The following is a 17,459-nucleotide window of genomic DNA, read 5'->3' on the forward strand; positions in this document are numbered from 1 at the left end:
AACAAAGATGCTTAAGGGACTGGAGGCTAAAACATAAGATGAATGGTTGCAGGAATTGGGTATGTCTAGTCTAGTGAAGAGAAGGATTAGGGATGGTCTGATAACAGTGTTCCCATATTTGAGGGGCTGTCACCAAAAAGAGGGGGTCAACCTATTCTCCAAAATACCTGAGGGCAGGACAAGAAGCAATGGACGGAAACGAAGCAAGGAGAGAAACAACCTAGAATTAAGACGTTTCTTGATCGCGAGAACAATTAACCTCTGGAACAGCTTGCCTCCAGAGGTTGTGGGTGTTCAAACACTGGAAGATTTTAAGAAGAGATTGGACGGCCATTTGTTCAGAATTGTATAGGGTCTCCTGCTTGAGACCCTATACCATTTTGGACAAATGTTATTCCACATATTTGGCACGGCCGAGGCAGAAACATTCAAAATCAATTCTATATCCCTGTGGAGGGCTGATCGTTTTTAAAAAGGCCGTATTTTCCCGTAGTAGTTCTAATCTTTTCATCCCTCTCTAGGTGTGAGTTTTATTTATTATCTGTCAGGGCTGAGGGCCGAACTGTGTGAGAGCACCAGCTGGTGAATAGAAAAGGAAGATAAGATTTTCCACTTACTGGATATATCTTGGATATTTCCCTGCAAAACCTGGCAGGAGGCAAAGAACCCTGCCCAGTAGTTTTTCAGCTGTTGAGTGGGACCCCAGTGCCCTTGAGGTGCCATAGATTACTGGGCTGAACCTAAGGCTATAAAGCCGTCCGTCTGGAGCGTAGCAGCCCATTCGGACTTCACCATGAATTGCTGGACCGTTCTGGGCTTTGTGGTCCTCTGCCTGGAGGCAGCAGGAGCTGCAAAGGTAATCTTCAGCTAACTAAGGGGCACAGAGGTAGTCCTTGACTTATCACCGTTCATTTAGCGACCGTTCAAAGTGAACAACGGCACTGAAAAAAAGAGAGACTTGGGACCTTTTTGTCACACCAATGCCCTTTGTAGCATCACCCTGGTCAGGCGATCAAAATTCAGCCTCTTGGCAACTGATTCATACTTATGACCATTGCTGGGTCATGGGTTCCCCTTTTGGAACCTTTTGGCAAGCAAACTTGAGCAGGGGGCTGGACTAGAAGACCTCCAGGGTCCCTTCCAGCTTCTATTCTATTCTATTCTATTCTATTCTATTCTATTCTATTCTGTTCTGTTCTGTTCTGTTCTATGTTATTTTATTCCATATTCTATTCTATTCTATTCTGGGGCAAACTCACTTAGGAAGTGCCTTGCTTAGCGACAGATTTTGGGCTGAATTGTGATCGTAAGTTGAGGGCTACCTGTATGTAAAATATTTGGGGGGAAACCAAGCAGAATCTCCCTTTGGTTTGATCTCTTTGAAATCGGTATGAATGCTGAGGTTACTGTTGGTGTCTCATCAAAACTGCCATGTCTCTGTTGATGCAAGAATTAACGCACGCTTCCTCCCTTTTGTGGCATGTGTGTAGCTGGGCATCGTAAGCACAGAAGGTGGGCTTGTGGAAGGTGTTAACAAAAAACTGGGCCTCTTTGGAGATTATATGGATACCTTCAAAGGAATCCCTTTTGCTGCCCCCACCAAGACCTTGGAAGACCCCCAGCCTCACCCCGGCTGGCCAGGTAAGATGGAAAAGGCACCTTAAATTGAATTAAACTCTGTTTTTAACTGATAACAATTGTATTATAGGAAGTTCCTCAGGCATCTTAAATAAGAAGAATGAAAAGCCTTTGTTGGCCTAAACAATTTAAGTTATCTTTTCTATTTTGATGAATGTCGGCATGTGGTACAGAGTGACTTGGCATCCTTTCTCTAGCTTTGGTTTAACTGTGGGTGAGGAGGGAGCTTCTAAGGTTGGTAACTTTGAGGAATGAGGCAGAAAAAGAAATATATTTTTGGCATCTTGCTAGACGTTCTCCAGGGGCTTTTGAAGGCATCCCTTTGCATCCTTAAGGAGTAGAAAGTTGTGGGAGGGAGGGATTTATTATGAAAGTGTGTATTCTTCATTTCCTTCTGTCCTCTAGAATTGGGATGAGGTCATTGCTTGTCAAGAATAGGGTCTAAATATTAATGTGACTCAATAGTAGTAACGGCAAAAGGGATCTCGGAGTCCTAGTGGACAATCCCTTAAATAGGAGCCAGCCGTGTGCTGCAGCTGCCAAAAAAGCCAACACAGTGCTAGGCTGCATTAACAGAGGGATAGAATCAAGATCACGTAAAGTATTAATACCGCTTTACAACGCCTTGGTAAGGCCACACTTGGAATCCTGCATCCAGTTTTGGTCACCACGATGTAAAAAAGATGTTGAGACTCTAGAAAGAGTACAGAGGAGATTGGAATTTTGAGATTGCCCACAAAGCATACTTCACCTCAAGTGATACACAATCAATTCTGTGGTGTCCTTTGTTTCTCAGGCACACTGCAGGCTGACAAATTTCAAAAACGTTGCATGCAGTCCACCCTCACCCAGACAGATATACGTGGCTCTGAAGATTGCCTGTATCTAAACATCTGGGTCCCTCAAGGGAAGAAACAAGGTAAGGCTATGCTGGAACTCAGAATTCGCCCATCATTTTTATTTTTGACTCCTTATTTCACTGCTGCCTTTCCAAGAAATGAGGTAGCAAGGAACAAACTGTTTTTGAAAACCAGATTATGCCTGGAGCTCCACGGTCTTCCAGTTCTGGAAAACCTAGCACCAGCCCCACAGCAAATTGGGATGGAGAAAAAGAAGGCTGTAAGAAATTTTCACTGGAATTTTGTTTCAGGGAATAGATCGGTGTAATCTACCAAAAACGTTCGTTTTCCCAAAGGTCCTTTTCCAAAAGGCAACTGGACTTTGAGGGGGGTTTTTTGCCCTTGAAATCGTTTTGCTTCTCATCCAAGAAGCTTCTTCAGAACTTAAGAATTGAAGAAGCTTTCTGGACGAGAAGCAAAACAAAAAAATCCAGTTGCCTTTTGCAAAAGCACAACCATGTCCTGGATGATGGAGAATTTCCACGGGCAACACGTCCACCGGTTTTCGTGCCAAGTCCTAAATTCACACAAGATGTGATACCTCAAGAGATAAAGCCTATTTTGGCTCGACCTGGCCTCCAGTCAACGTTTGAAAACCAGGGTTGGCTTTTTCAAGTAGCCAGCTACATTGAGATTTCAGCCTATTATCTGGACATCCTCAGGATGGACAATCAAGGCTGAGTTGACAGCTGTCTCTTGCCCACTTCGTATTTCCTCTTTGCTTTGCCATCTCCCTGCGCTTCAGTTTCCACCAACTTGCCGGTGATGATCTGGATTTACGGAGGGGCCTTCGTCTGGGGAGGTGGACAAGGCGCCAACTTCCTGAACAATTATTTGTACGATGGGGAGGAAATCGCCAGCCGTGGGAAGGTGATTGTGGTGACTCTCAATTACCGGCTCGGACCGTTGGGTTTCCTAAGTACTGGTGACGCTGCTCTTCCAGGTAAGTTCAGCGTGGGAGAAATTTTGCTCTTCTCCATCCTTTGTTAAGACTAACCTCTTAATAACGATTTTGGGTCGTTTTAGTTTTCAGTTACTTTTCATTAGTTGTTTTTAGTAGCAAGGTTTCCATTTATTTGTCCATCGATCCAGCCTGGCTCCTGACAGTAGAAATACCTGCAGGTTTTTTTGGGGGGGGGGGTAGATCCTTAATTGAGGGAGGGACTGGCCCAAAATCTTCCAGGTAGGTTTCATGCCTCAGGTAGGACTAGAATTCACCAAGTCCTGATGATTAACCCAAAGTCACCCAGCCAGCTTCCATGCCTAAAGCGGGACTAGAACTTCCAATCTTCTGGTTTGTAACCTGGCGCCTTCACCACTGGGCCAAATGCTCTCTCTTTCCTGGATTAAGAAAGCATGAATAATTTCACAAAATAGGGAGAACAATAGTTGCTTAATGCTTCACGTTTTCTTCTTCTTCTTCTTCTTCTTCTTCTTCTTCTTCTTCTTCTTCTTCTTCTTCTTCTTCTTCTTCTTCTTCTTCTTCTTGTTCTTCTTCTTCTTCTTCTTCTTCTTCTTCTTCTTCTTCTTCTTCTTCTAGGCAACTACGGCCTCAAAGATCAACACATGGCCATCGCTTGGGTGAAGAGGAACATCAAAAATTTCGGGGGAGACCCTGACAACATCACAATCTTTGGGGAATCTGCTGGTGCTGTCAGCGTCTCCTTACAGGTGAGGGGGCTTGGAAGTCTCTCGGCTTCCTAGTGGGTGTTTGTGAGGACTATCTTGAAAATGGGTGAGATGTTCTTGATGGCAGGTCTTTAGTAATGACCAAGACAAATAGGGCAACCTTTTTAGAAAAACAAAAAAGGATGTTTGTTTCATTGTCTCATTGGATCCTCCGGATCCCGCCTGGCCTGCTAAATCTCCCCAAAGCAAACCACCATTGGCGTAATCCTAATTTTGCGTTGCCTGTGCCAGCCCAGCTAGTACGCTTCTTTGGAACGAAGCTAATTACAAAGTCCCTATTTTAATTCAGTTCTGGGATACGGGTGTCGTGTGAATGTGTCTCACTTTGACTGTTGGGGAATGAAGTCATGATTCCTGGAAGGAACAGGTAGGTTTATGAGGGCTTCTTGGTGCTATCTGAGCTTGGTGGTTTTGCTTGCAGACATTTCATTACCCAAACTAGGTAACATCATCAGTGCTAGAAGGGAGTGGGGATTGTGGGAGGAGGAAGAGGAGGATTATGATTGCTAGATCCTTGGTGCTCTCTGAGCCTGCTTGTTCACTTACAGACGTTTCATGATCCAACTAGGTAACATCATCAGTGCCATCTGCAAGACATCACCATCTCACACATCCCCCTCATTTCATCCCTGAGCTACAAATATTCTCCTTTATGAGTTAGGTTTATTTCTCCAGCATTCTCAAGCAGATTTGTTTGGAATTCACTCCCTAGGGATTCTAATTCCGCTAAGGTTGAAATCCTAGGTTTCCTAAGCTTCCTCTGTTTCCTGCATGTAGACGCTGTCACCGTACAACAAAGGCTTGATCCGACGGGCCCTCAGCCAGAGTGGAGTCGGCCTGTGCCCGTGGGCCATCCAAAAGGACCCCCTTTACTGGGCTATCAAGGTAACGTAGAACCCACCCGTTAACGTTCCTGGGAGTCCCTCCTTCTGCGTTGCGTCCTGTCTTGGTCTCAGGGTCTATCTGAGATGCTGGTGGGGGTCCAGTGGGGCTTCCCTAAAGTTCTCACCAAAGTGGGTTGGAGAAGATAGAAGGCGGGCGTGGAGCAGCCGCCCTCCGTGTGATCTCGAAAGGCTGGCCCTAGAGACCACAGCTGGCCAACATGGATGCAGACTGGGATCTTCTTGAGTCAAGAGCGAGACAGTTCATCCAGCGGTGTCCCATTTTATGTTGTTAAGCAAATTGCTGCAATTGTTAAGGTTGTTAAGTGAATCCGGCTTCCCCAATGGACTTTGCTCGTCAGGTCGCAAAAGGGGATTGTGTGACCTGCCCTCGGGACACTGCGACCGTCGTAAATATGAGTCAGTGGCCAAGCGTCCAGATTATGATCCGTTTTGAATGGGGATACTGCAACAGCCGTTAACGGTGAAAAATGGTTCTTAAGTCCCTTTTTTTTCCCCCGGGGCCGTTGTAACTTTGAAGGGTCAGTAAATGAACTGTTGTAAATCGAGGATCTCCTGTTCAGGAGGATGGTTCCCTCCTGCAGCCAAATAAACAACAGATTCCACCTTCCAGATTGCGCACAAAGTGGGCTGCCCGGCAGACAACACCACCGTGATGGCCAGCTGCCTCCGAGGGACCGATCCGAAGACCTTGACCCTGGCTTATCACCTGGAAGTCACCAACTTACGCTGTAAGCCAGAGGGGGGGGGGTTGGGCTGGGGGTGTCCAGGGAGGGGGAGGGTTTCATAAGCCCACCCAAAGGGACAGTTGAGCTTCTAATAAAGGAGAATATTTCTAGCTCAGGGTTGAAATGAGGGGGGGGGCCTTCGGTGCTCTCTGAGCTTCGCTATTTTTAGGCAGACGTTTCATGACCCAACTAGGTAACCGCATCAGTGTTAGCATGATGTTATCCAGATGGGTAATGAAACATCTGCAAGAAAACAACCAAGCTCAGAGACCACTAAGGACCCCACAGTTCTCCTCTTCTCCATAAACTCCACTCCCTTCTAGCACTGATGAGGTTACCTAGTTGGGTAATGAAACGTCTTCAAGAAAGCAATCAAGGTCAGGGAGCACCAAGGACCCCACAATCCTTCTCCTCCAAGGCTGGGAGGGTGGCCAGCTACTCAACTTTCCTCTGACGGTGCTTTTGATACCGTGACACTTTTATCCCGCCTCGCTGGCCCTTTTCTTCCCGAGATTTCCCTCCTGCCGTCTCTCTGAACTCGAGGGGCTGAGCGGGCTGTCTTCCCCTGCAGACCCCTTGGTCCATTATCTGGCCTTCACTCCCGTGGTGGATGGAGATTTCATCCCCGATCACCCGAAGAACCTCTTCGCCAACACGGCCGACATTGACTATCTTGTTGGGGTCAACAATATGGACGGGCATTTCTTTGCCGGCATCGACCTGCCAAGCATCAACCGCCCCTTGGCGAAGATCACCCCGTAAGGAGAGAAGGCGAATGGATGGTGGGCACTGGGGGGTGGGGAGAGGGAGGAGGCTGGTGGAACATCTGGAGATGTTTGGCTGGGCTGACCTGCTGCCTGTTGCCTTGCGGTCTTTAAGGCCACTGCGCGTGCTTGGATTTGCTGTCAAAAGGGGAAGATGTACATTTACGCTGGGAAGGGCAAGGTTCCCATAAATGACAATCCTGAAAATGTGATAATATCTTGCCTGGGTTATTTAACAGAATAGCAGAATGATCAGAGCTGGGAGGGAACTTCTGGTCCCACCCCCTGCTCAGGCAAGAAACCGTACACCATTGCACACAAATGGTTGACCGGCCTCTTCTTGAAAACCTGCAGGGATGGAGCACCCACAACCTCTGGTGGCAAGCCGTTCCACTGGTTAATTGTTCTAGCTGCTGGGAAATGTCTCTCCTTAGTTCGAGGTTGCAACAGTCCGCAGGGAAACAACCACATAGCCAAGCGTAAACAAAGATTAAACCGTAGGATGAGTGATTCAGGGAACTAGATATGTCAAGCCTAACCAGGGGAGGATTAGGGGTGACATGCTAGTCTTCCAGTACTTGAGGGCGCCCCATAGGAGAAGGGATTGACTTATTCTCCAAAGCACCAAGGTCAGGGGTAGGGTTAGCGTTAGAAGAAGTAACGGATGGAAGATCATTGAAGAGAAATCCAGTCTAGAGCTAAGAAGAAATTCCCTGACTGTAGGAACAATTAATCAGTGGAACGACCTGCCTCCAGAAGTTGTGGGTGCTCCATCGCTGGAGGTTTTCAAAACCAGACTGGACAACCAGTTGTCTGGAATGGGATATAGGGCCTTGGATGTATTCTCCAAAGCGCCTGAAGGCAGGACAAGAAGCAACGGATGGAAACTCATCAAGGAGAGAAGCAACTAAGGAGAAAATTCCTGACAGGGAGAACAATTGTTCCCCAAATGGGATGGAAACGCCATGTTTCTTTTTCAGGGAACAGGTCTACCGATTAATTCAGGGGCTGACGGTAGAGAAGGGGCCAGCAGGAGCTGACGCGGCCTACGCGTTGTACACCCAGATGTGGAGCAACACGGAAGACCAAGAAGTCATAAAGAGGACAGTGGTGGACGTGGAGACTGACTACATCTTCCTGGTTCCCACCCAGCAAACTCTTCAGCTGCACCGAGAGAACGCCAAGTGAGCAACGAAGGATTTGGGAGGGGGTCCTTGCTAGTGGGGAAGGATATCTTGCTTTCGCCTGGCCCCCGTAGGGCTGGGAGGGACCTCAGCTGAATTAACCAAGGCAGGAATTGTTATAAACCAGGTTCAGGAAAATTGCCTAGAATCCTAGGTCTGGAAGAGAGCTCAGAGATCTTCTAGTCCAACCCCCTGCTCAAGCAGGAGGCCCTGCACCATTCTAATAGTTGTCCAATCTTTTTTTTGACAACCTCCAGCGATGGGAGCACCCGAGGCAAACTATTCCACCAATTAACCATGCTTACTGTCCTCTTTCTCCCTTGCTTATTCCAGAACGGCCAAAACCTACAGCTACCTCTTCTCCGAGCCCTCGCGAATGCCGGTCTACCCTGGCTGGGTGGGGGCGGATCACGCCGACGAAATTCAGTACGTCTTCGGCAAACCGTTTGCTACGCCCTTGGGTTACAAGCCCAGACACAGGAAGCTCTCCAAAGCCATGATTGCTTATTGGACCAACTTCGCCAGGACTGGGTGAGAACCTGGGGGGCAGAGGGGAGCACGCAGCCATGGGGCAGTTTAGGGCCCTGAAAGCCTTCACTTCCCCCCCCCACTACCACCTATTAAGCAATTTTTAACATCCCTCTTTTAAATGTTACATACTGCTTTTTAAAATGCTTTTTATGCTTTACTGTAGACTGCCCAGAGAGCCTCTGTGAGTGAGATGAGCAGTTCTTAAATATGATAGAGATAGATAGATAGATAGATGGATTGATAGATATATGGATGATGGATGGATGGACGGACAGATGCATAAATAGGAGATAGACGGATAGATAGACGGATAGGAGATAGATAGATAGATAGATAGATAGATAGATAGATAGATAGATAGATAGATAGATAGACGGACAGATAGATGATATAGATGATAGAGATAGAGATAAGATGATAGATAGATAGATGATAGTCAGACAGACAGATAGAACGAAAAGATAATAGAGAAGGTAGAGTAGGATGGATGGACAGACAGACCGAATGAGCGCCCTAGAAAGTTCCCAGTGTCCCCCCTTGGAAGGTTTTTCCAGGGCCCTTCTGGCAACAGGTTACCCCAAAAAACCTAACCGTCTTGTATCCTCAATCTACAAAACACCTGCTTCTGTCTGAAGGAGGTTCAATTTCCTCTCCTGCGTCCCACACAGGAACTAAGCTAGTGTGTGTGTGTGTGTGTGTGTTTTCCCTTCCTCCCCTCCAGTGACCCTAATCAAGGAGAGTCGGAAGTCCCCATTGCCTGGGTGCCTTACAACAACGAAAGCGCCTTCTACCTAGACATCAATCACGACATCAACTACCAGTCGGTGAAACAAGGCCTGCGTGCCCTTTACGTCAAATTTTGGAACGTGGATTTCCGCAAACTCCCCGATGTCCGAAGCTCAGCCAAGCAGGAATAAAAAAAAAAAAAACACCACGAACTGCACCTCTGCTGTTTGTACACAAAACGAGAATCCAATAAACAGATCTTGCTCACGGGCTTTCTTTCATCTCTTCCCTCATTGGTTCTGCCAGCAAAAGTCCCAAATTCCAGCCTCTCTGTTGGACATTAAATCCGGTTAAATCTTGCCCATGAATGGGCTGTCCGGCAGTTCAGACCTGGAAGAAGGGACCTGGAGCTTTGCAGCATGCTGGCTGCTCTCGACCACCCTTTAAAGCACCCGCGTCTTTATCTCTACATTAAGTTCAATTTCTCAATTTCTCACATTGTTGGTGCAAGGGTTTCTTGTGCCCAACGCCGTTCTTTCGGGCAAAACACAGGGAATTAAAATCCCTGACTCTTCAAGGGAGGCACCCAAACAAGACACTGGCATCTCTAGTTTCTCTTTTAATCGAAAAGGCTACTGACATTGCCGTACACACATTGCCCAGCATTAGTCTGCTACTTCCACGGAAATCGGTACAAAAACAGACCTCGCCTACAGAGTTCACTCAGCCACCCAGACACACACACACACACACACACACACACACACCCTTACGGCTGCGGAATCTGCTGGAGGCTGTCTCCTGACGCCAATCTCCAGCAGGGACAAAATAAAAAGGTAAAAATACTTTAAAAAACAGCAAGCTTGCCTCCCCTTTAATAGCATCTTGGTATCGCCAAGGGACGTAGCGTGTTGTCGCAAGGAAGGCAGACCCTTGCCAATTTTTTTTTGGGGGGGGGAAGGAAGTGCTCACCTGGCTGATCAACAGAGAGAAGGTAGCCTCCAGGTAGAAATAGCCCCTTAGCGCCTTCCTTCCTCCCAGCCAAGTTGCCCTGAACAGGAGGCCACAAAACCCCCTTAAGGCAAGGAAAGTAAACAAGCGAGACTTGGGGAAAAAAATTAAGCCTTGTCTTTTCAGGGTGCCTAAATTCCTAACAGCGACAGATCCCAGAAAACTCGGGAAGGAGGAGAGATGGCAAAAAAAATGAGGGATGAGGGATTTCCTCTCCGCCTTCCGGATGACGATGCTTTCCTTCATAGGCAGAGGGGAAAAAAACCAAACTCTTAAGCATCTTCCTGTTAAACAGGCTAGAAAAAGCATCCTTTTTTTTTTTGGCATCCTAACACTGAGAAGTTGCCCGTCCAGGCAGATGATGGCTTGGAAACTCAGAGATTTTTCATTTGCGTTTGCATTGACACCGCTTTTAGATTCAAATTGGGCCAGAGGATGCTTGCCGAGAAACCCGGATCGTCGGGTATCGGCAAGGGATAAAAAGCCTTGCATTTGTTTTCCTCGCAAAATCCAGATTTCTCTGCGTGGATTCGAGGCGTCGGGACGAAGGGGTGAGCCATGCTCTCCCCCTCTCTTAGAATACTCCTCGCCTCCTAGTTGCCTCTTGGCACAGAGTGCAAAAAAAGCCCTTTTGAAAAACAGCGGCTTATCCCTGTGGGGTTGTGTGTTTTGTTGTTGTTGTTTTGTAGTTTTAAGGATGAATCTATCAAGCCTGGAAGCCTCCACGGGTTTTTAAAAAAACGAAAGCAGGGGTATTTCTCTATGCCTCCGTGCCTGAATTCCTCACCTCCAGCTCTTGGCACTCGAACCAAGAAACTCTCTCTCGAAACAACCCACGTGTGAAAAACACCTTCCTTGCACACCTACATGCCCCCCTCCCTCAAAAGCCTTTTTAAAACGGAAAAAAAAGGGAACTTGATGGATTTTTTTTTTTTAGACGGGGTTAGTAAAATGTATAAATCCAGCTGGGCTATTTACAAACAATAAATATCGAGGGAATTAGTAAATTCAGAAGGATGGGTCGATTCTTGTGGCGGCTTTTTTTTTACAAAAAAAAAAAAAATATCTGAGCATCCTCAGTCACAGAAGCCACTTCGTAGTCAGGCTGAAGTCCGCGAAAACGCAAAAGTGGCATTTGTCCGTCCGGGTTAGGATCGTCAATTGAAGGGCGAGGAGTGGCCCCCACACTTTACCGCTATCCCTGTGTCCAATCCACAAATTTTATTTACACGTGTCTGTACAAAAGCGAAGTGTCTTTTACTTCTAGTGTGTCGGCAGAAGGTCTGACGACCAAATAAAATAAAATAAAATAAACAGTGCTGTTAGATCTTTGGTGCAGGTTCTTGTTAAAGGAAATAAAAAAGGCCAGGTAATAAAAACAAAAAAACAAAAACAAAATGGAGAAGTTAATTGTCTGGTGGCTTGGTCTGGCACCCCAAAGTCCATCTTCAGCCACCCCTTTTTGCCCCAAAGCATGGGAAATCCCTCTTTCCTAGACCACAAAAGTGCACTTCAATCCCTCTGGAGCATCTCAAAGGATGAGTCTTTGCACCATCGGCAAAAGGGGACCTGATCCCACATCCCTCGCTCTTCTGGTACGTCACGGCGGGAGGAGAGCACCACCCTCGTTGGTCAATAGAACGATAAGGCAGAACGGTGGGTGGGGAAGTCAACGCAGCCGGAGGCTAAGCAGTCCTTAGACCTTGAGAGGTGGAATTCTTTGTTTTGTTTTTGAAAAAAAAAAAGCTAAAAATCCTTCCCAGATCGGAGGGCAAAAAAGAAAACAGCAATACACATCTTTTTAAAGGCAAGAACCAGCTTCTGCCAACACATCCCGCACACGCTCAGAAGTCTGCAGAAGCTTGGCTCTGAAGAAGCCGTCAACCTCTTGAGTGACCTCAACGGTGTTCCTAAGTTCCCGGGCGAAAATCCGAGGCTACGCAACTAGAGGCAGCGTCATCCTCACATTCCCACGTGGCTTAAGACAGGAGGGACTGCAACCTGGAGAGTCAGTGGCAGAGGGAGACACCCTCCCTACACACACACACACACGCACGATGTTAGAAGATGCCTTTGGCGATTTTCAAGCCTTTCTGTTTCACCCTGGGTAGAGTTGAGCTGGATCCGTGCTTGATTTTGATCACCTTGGAGAAGCCGCGCTTCTTGAGCACGAAGTCGTAGTTGGCAGCTGAGTTCATGGCATAAAAGACGTTGGCGTTGTTGGGAATTTTGAGCTCTGCAGGGGAAGGGGTGGGGTGGAGAGAGAGAGAAAGAAATTAAGGTTCTGGGTTGAGCCGAGTCTCGTTCTAATTATCTTATTTTGGCTAGTGCAGCAATAAATAATAATCAATTTTTTTTTTAAAAAAAATCCCGAGTTAATAAGGTTTAGGGAAAGTTAGCAATGCAGCAAATAAAAAAAATAGCATAAATAAACTGGAGAGCTCAAAAGGCCATCTTCTGCACCTCTTTCTTCTGAGATGATCTGGATGAGTTCATAATCTTCCGGCCGATCCCCGTCCAGATTGTGTTTGGCCATAGCTTTGCGGATCACCACCGGGGTTTTATCCTGGCTCGTCACCTGGAAGAGGGTATTTAAAAGAGGTACACCTTTAGGTCAACAGTGACATGAAACCAAGTTCCCTTCATTGCATGGCTAAGGTAATTGATGTTCTCCAGATGTTGCACTAATGATGTTCCCTGGTTGGGTATTGAAATGTCTGCAAGAAAACCACCAAGCTCAGAGCTACAAATACTTTCTTGAGAATGCCAAGGCTGTGTCTTTGTGAGTGTGCAAGAAGGTGTAAACCCACGATCTTCACCAACTCTGGTTCCAAAGCCATGTCCATCAGCTCAAGTCTCATCAGCGTACAGACCGTTTCAATGCATGCTAGATTGTTATCCCAACCTCGTCACCCCTCCTCGCCTCCGGCCAAAGACGGGGTACCTACCAAAATACTTTTATACATGTTTCCGTTATCCACCGCCAAGCTGACCCGGATGATACAACAATCGTCGATCTGCTGGTTATAAAGAGGTAACGAGAGAGAGGAATAGCTCGAAATGCCAGAGACGCTGCGTTTGTGCGTACGGGACACTGTCACCGGCGTGGAGGAGACGGACGATGATGAAGCGCTGCTTGAACTTGACCCAACACCCGATGTATCCAAGGAGGACAACGAGGTAGATTCCCAAAACTGAGTAGACCAGAAAAAAGGAAGGAGAATGTTGATTGTCTAATCAAGGAGATCTGCCTATCTATCCTCTGTCCTTGTTTGGAGAGGTCTCCATGGTGCCTACATCACAAGCCTCCGTGGTCCAGGAGGACAAAAACGTTGTGGAGAAGGTAGTTTTGGAGATGGACTCTCCGAACCACCTCTAAACGTCTTCTATTATCTTCTTCCATCCTATGTCTTTCTTGGCCATCGTCTCTCTCTCCAAGGCCTCAAGAAGAATCTCTCTGGATCTCAGCTGATCTCCTCCCAAGCTTCTCCGTTCCCTGGTTGCTCCGAACCACCTCCTCCCCCCCCCGAAGCGGGGCGCACCTGCTGCTTGACCCCCTGGGCAGGAGTGGATCCCAGCGAGCCGTGGTCCTGTACCTTCTTCTCTTGAACCTCGGGCGAATCGGGAACGAAGCTGATGTTGATTTCTTCCACGTCGGAGCTGCTGGAGCCCGCCGAGGTGATGCTGGCCGAATCCGCCCCGTCGCTGCTGCAGAGGTAGGGGCCGCACTTCAGCTGGTCAAAGGACTTGGAGTGAGAGCTGCCGCTGGCACAGGAATCAGTACTGGGGGCCTGTCGGCTGTGGGGAGAAGAGGGTCAGGAAAAGGGCTGGGGGGATTGGACGGGGCTGGCTCCCACCTTGAGTGGGAAGAGTGGCCCTGTAATGGATTGTGTGGGTGATCTTGGGAAGGAAGGAAGGAAGGAAGGGAGGGAGAGAGGGAGGGAGGGAGGGAAGGAGAAGGAGGGAAGGAAGGAAGGAAGGAAGGAAGGAAGGAAGGAAGGAAGGAAGGAAGGAAGGAAGGAAGGAAGGAAGGAGCAAGAGGGGAGTGCCAAGCTAGACAACTTGAATCCCTTGGGCTTTTGACACACACACACACACACACACACCCCAATGTAGCCAGCTCCATTACAACAAGTCCCGTGTTTCAAGGAGGGCCGGCTGGGTGGGTGACTGCTACCATTTTGCCCTGAAGACCCTCTGGCCCCTCCCTTGCGACTTACTCGCTCCACCGCTTAATGATGCCGGTGTTCTTCTTGGCCTTCAGCGTGTTGCTGGCTGATTCCGACAAGGGTTCGATCTCACACGAAAGGCTGTAGCTGAGAGCAAAGGGAGGGCTGTGAGCATTTGGCCCCAATTGTAGGAGATTTGGTCTGATGGCTGGAAAGCAGCAGGCGCTGAGTTCTAGTCCTGCCTTAGGCATGAAAGCCGGCTGGGTGACATTGGGCCAATCACCAGGAGATTGGGAGTTCTAGTTCCACCTTAGACATGAAAGCTGGTTGGGTGACTTTGGGCCAATCACCAGGGGACGGTGAGTTCTAGTCCTGCCTTAAGCATAAAAGCTGGTTGAGTGACTTTGGGGCCAATCACTAGGAGACGGTGAGTTCTAGTCCTGCTTTAGGAACGAACCCAGAATAATCTTCCCTTACAGCCCTGAAGAAGACAGCCGCCACTGACCTCTCGGCTTCGCTAAGCCGTTCCACGCCGTGAAACCAAGACCCAAACCGCTCGTCCTTCTTGAAGCTGTAATTATTGCAAGCCGACTGAAGCAACTTGATCTGGGCGATGACTTCGAACTCCTGCAAGGAAGAAGTGTGTGTGTGTGTTTACGTTTAGACAAAACAAGAAGGGGGGGGGGAAAGCCTCCCAGAAATGTGACTTTAAAAGCAGCGGCTGCGGTAAAGCGAGGAGGGTGGATTTAACCAAACTCTCTCGAAAAGGTTTTTGTGTGTGAAAATGACGGCTGGTCAACCAGGACCTCTTCCGGGTGATTCCGGATTTCCAAGTTTTCCTCCCACACGTCCACGTCTGAGCCGTGGCCTCCCCTTTTCTGACGATAATAAGGTAGTTCTCGGCTTATAGCTATTTGTTTAGTGGCCGTTCAAATTGCAACGGCATTGACAAAAAGGAACCTACGGCTGTTTTCCCCGTTACAGGGACTGTTACAGCCTCCCCACAGTCAAGGGATCAAAATTTGACAACTGGCTCCTATATACGACGGTTGCAGTGTCCTGGGGTCATGGGGTCCCCGTTTACGACCTTCCGACAAGCAAAATCCTAACAACTAACAGTGATCCACTTAAGAACGGTGGTGAGAAAGGTCGCAACCACCCAACTGTCTCACTTGGCCACAAAAACTTTGAGCTCAACTGCAGTCTTCAGTTGAGGATTAACTGCAGTGGCCCTCAAGTCTGGACAATGGTAACAGCCACAACCACAATCACACAGAGCTCTCACCTTCCTCCTTTTCTCAAAGTTGATCAGGCCTCCCTAAAAAAAGAAAGAAAGAAAAAACATAGATCCTTAATATCCCAACTCAGCCTGGTTTTCACTTTCTAAACATCCAAGAGATGAGAAAGGTTTTTTTAAAAAAACACACATGTGTTCTGTAGCAAAGCAGAAACAGCAACCGTACCATGGATCGTGATGTATTTATTTGCATCTGGAGGCTAGATTTTTTTTTTCTTAAGGGGTTCGAGAGAAATAAAATACATTTAAAAAGACAAGGAGGCAGATGGGATATGGCTGTAATGATGGATATAAAAGCCATAAGTCAGTAACTGAGATTAGAGATCCCAGAATTCTCCCCTCGTGTTATGGAAGCCATCTCCCATTGCTCAGCTTGCAGGGAACAAAATTGGGGGGACGTAGCTCTGGATAAAAAAGGGAGTTGATCAATTGAAATGTTCCTTTGTTGTTTTTCATGGATGAAGGCAAATATACGAGTCCCGGGACAATGTTGCAGGATCCAATCTGGGTCGGTCACCGTTATCAGAAGTTTTTGTCTTCTGAGCTTTCGGATTTTTGGAGCGAGGGAGGACATTAACCACCCAGATTGCAAGAACACAAGCAAGGAGACGAGGAGACCCAAACTCACTGGTAGCCTCACATTGCAATGAACAAGGAAACACATTCAATTTCGCAGCAACTAAGATTGTGGGCAGAGCAGGTACAAAAACAGCCGGGGAAATGATTGAAACCTGGGGAATGAGCCCCTTGTCAATCAACAGAAGGAAACAACATCCAATGACTTAACAGCCATCCATCCACACCCCAATCAACAACTAAAGACCCCCACACACAAATGCACAAATTCAATGCACAGAATAGCTCAAAGCACACATTCTGGTGAGAGAGAGCTTCCCTGAGGCTGGAAGGCAATTTTATTTTTATTGACTGATGGAACACCACGAAGAGAGAACACCTCTCGTGCTTTTCGTTTTGCTGCCAAAGAGACCCCAGTGAAATTAAAAAGTGAATATTGCTAAAAATGGAAGCAAAGAAAATCAGATGTCCACCAGGGGGCGCCGTGCTCTCTTTTGGCCTCAATCTGGGTGGAGCAATTTCCGTAACCCACAAACCATGTCTTGTGCTGGTTTTGCAAAACAAAAACAAACAAAAACCAAAACACAATGACCTCCCCTTCACCCAAAGCGTCAAATTTAAAACAACAACAGCAACAACATAAAGTCGGAGGACGGAGGCGACAAAAAACGCCAACATTAAATTGTGGCTTGCAATAAAAAGGGAGAAGGAGAACCTACGTCTAAATAATCCTTCATGGCCGTGTCCAGCATCACTAGGTCGGTCAGAAAGGTGCCCAGGTAAGGGATGGTGCCTTGCATTACACCCTGGAATGAAAAAAATTAAAATTAGGAACGTGAAAGGAGGCAGAGAAGCAGGAGAAAAGGATGTCTAGGGAGATTCTCAGTCATCCAGGTGAGGGTGTCAGGGGAAGATGCCACTCCCTCCTAGCACTGGTGATGTTACCTAGCTGGGTCATGAAACGTCTGCAAGAAAACCACCCCAAGGATCCCACAGTTGAACCCTGAGCAACAAAGATCCTCTGTTTAATAAAGAAAGGTGCCCCAATTTTTCTCCTCTGAGTCTCCCCCTCCTCCCTCTTGATCCCCAGCACCATCTCCTCCATCCTGGGAGCCTGGCTCGGCCAATTCTTTTTGTTTTATTGCACTGACACACCCTCACCATTTCCCGTTGCTGCTGCTGGCGCTTCTGAGCTCTTTTGGGGTTGATTTCCAGCGTGGCAAACTTGGAGGTCCCTTCCTGGATGTTCAGGGAAGAGAAAGGGAGGGAGGGGAGAAGCAAAGATGAGTTCAACCTGCTCTGAAGAAAAAGTCGAAGGCAAAACCATTAGCCAGGTGAATAGATT

General features: G+C 47.5%; 2 protein-coding genes across 7 annotated transcripts in view; one reads left to right on the plus strand and one right to left on the minus strand.

Annotated features, from left to right (window-relative positions):
- Window positions 1–697: 697 nt before the first annotated feature.
- Window positions 698–9,332, plus strand: CEL (carboxyl ester lipase). Its single transcript, XM_039323069.1, has 11 exons — window positions 698–856; window positions 1,491–1,641; window positions 2,435–2,557; window positions 3,283–3,480; window positions 4,078–4,208; window positions 5,004–5,111; window positions 5,742–5,859; window positions 6,428–6,614; window positions 7,601–7,804; window positions 8,138–8,335; window positions 9,057–9,332. Exons 1-11 carry the CDS (start codon window positions 794–796, stop codon window positions 9,250–9,252), a joined length of 1,677 nt encoding a protein of 558 aa, XP_039179003.1. The 5' UTR covers window positions 698–793; the 3' UTR covers window positions 9,253–9,332.
- A 335-nt stretch (window positions 9,333–9,667) lies between these two features.
- RALGDS (ral guanine nucleotide dissociation stimulator) overlaps window positions 9,668–17,459 on the minus strand; it is a 54,656-nt gene continuing 46,864 nt past the window's right edge. For 5 of the 6 annotated variants that reach the window (XM_039323068.1, XM_039323064.1, XM_039323067.1 and 2 more), the window contains exons 10-18: window positions 17,276–17,353; window positions 16,834–16,920; window positions 15,527–15,559; window positions 14,747–14,868; window positions 14,293–14,388; window positions 13,615–13,870; window positions 13,021–13,266; window positions 12,536–12,650; window positions 9,668–12,308 (exon numbers count right to left, since the gene is read on the minus strand). In XM_039323068.1, the coding sequence (XP_039179002.1) occupies window positions 12,133–12,308; window positions 12,536–12,650; window positions 13,021–13,266; window positions 13,615–13,870; window positions 14,293–14,388; window positions 14,747–14,868; window positions 15,527–15,559; window positions 16,834–16,920; window positions 17,276–17,353 (1,209 nt within the window). In that variant the 3' untranslated portion in view covers window positions 9,668–12,132. The remainder of the gene's footprint in view (window positions 12,309–12,535; window positions 12,651–13,020; window positions 13,267–13,614; window positions 13,871–14,292; window positions 14,389–14,746; window positions 14,869–15,526; window positions 15,560–16,833; window positions 16,921–17,275; window positions 17,354–17,459) is intronic. The other variant, XM_039323065.1, reaches the window with a different exon arrangement.

This window comes from Crotalus tigris, unplaced genomic scaffold (assembly GCF_016545835.1).
Source record: "Crotalus tigris isolate CLP2741 ecotype Arizona unplaced genomic scaffold, ASM1654583v1 scf7180000024153.1733885, whole genome shotgun sequence".
Classification (NCBI taxonomy): Eukaryota; Metazoa; Chordata; class Lepidosauria; order Squamata; family Viperidae; genus Crotalus; species Crotalus tigris.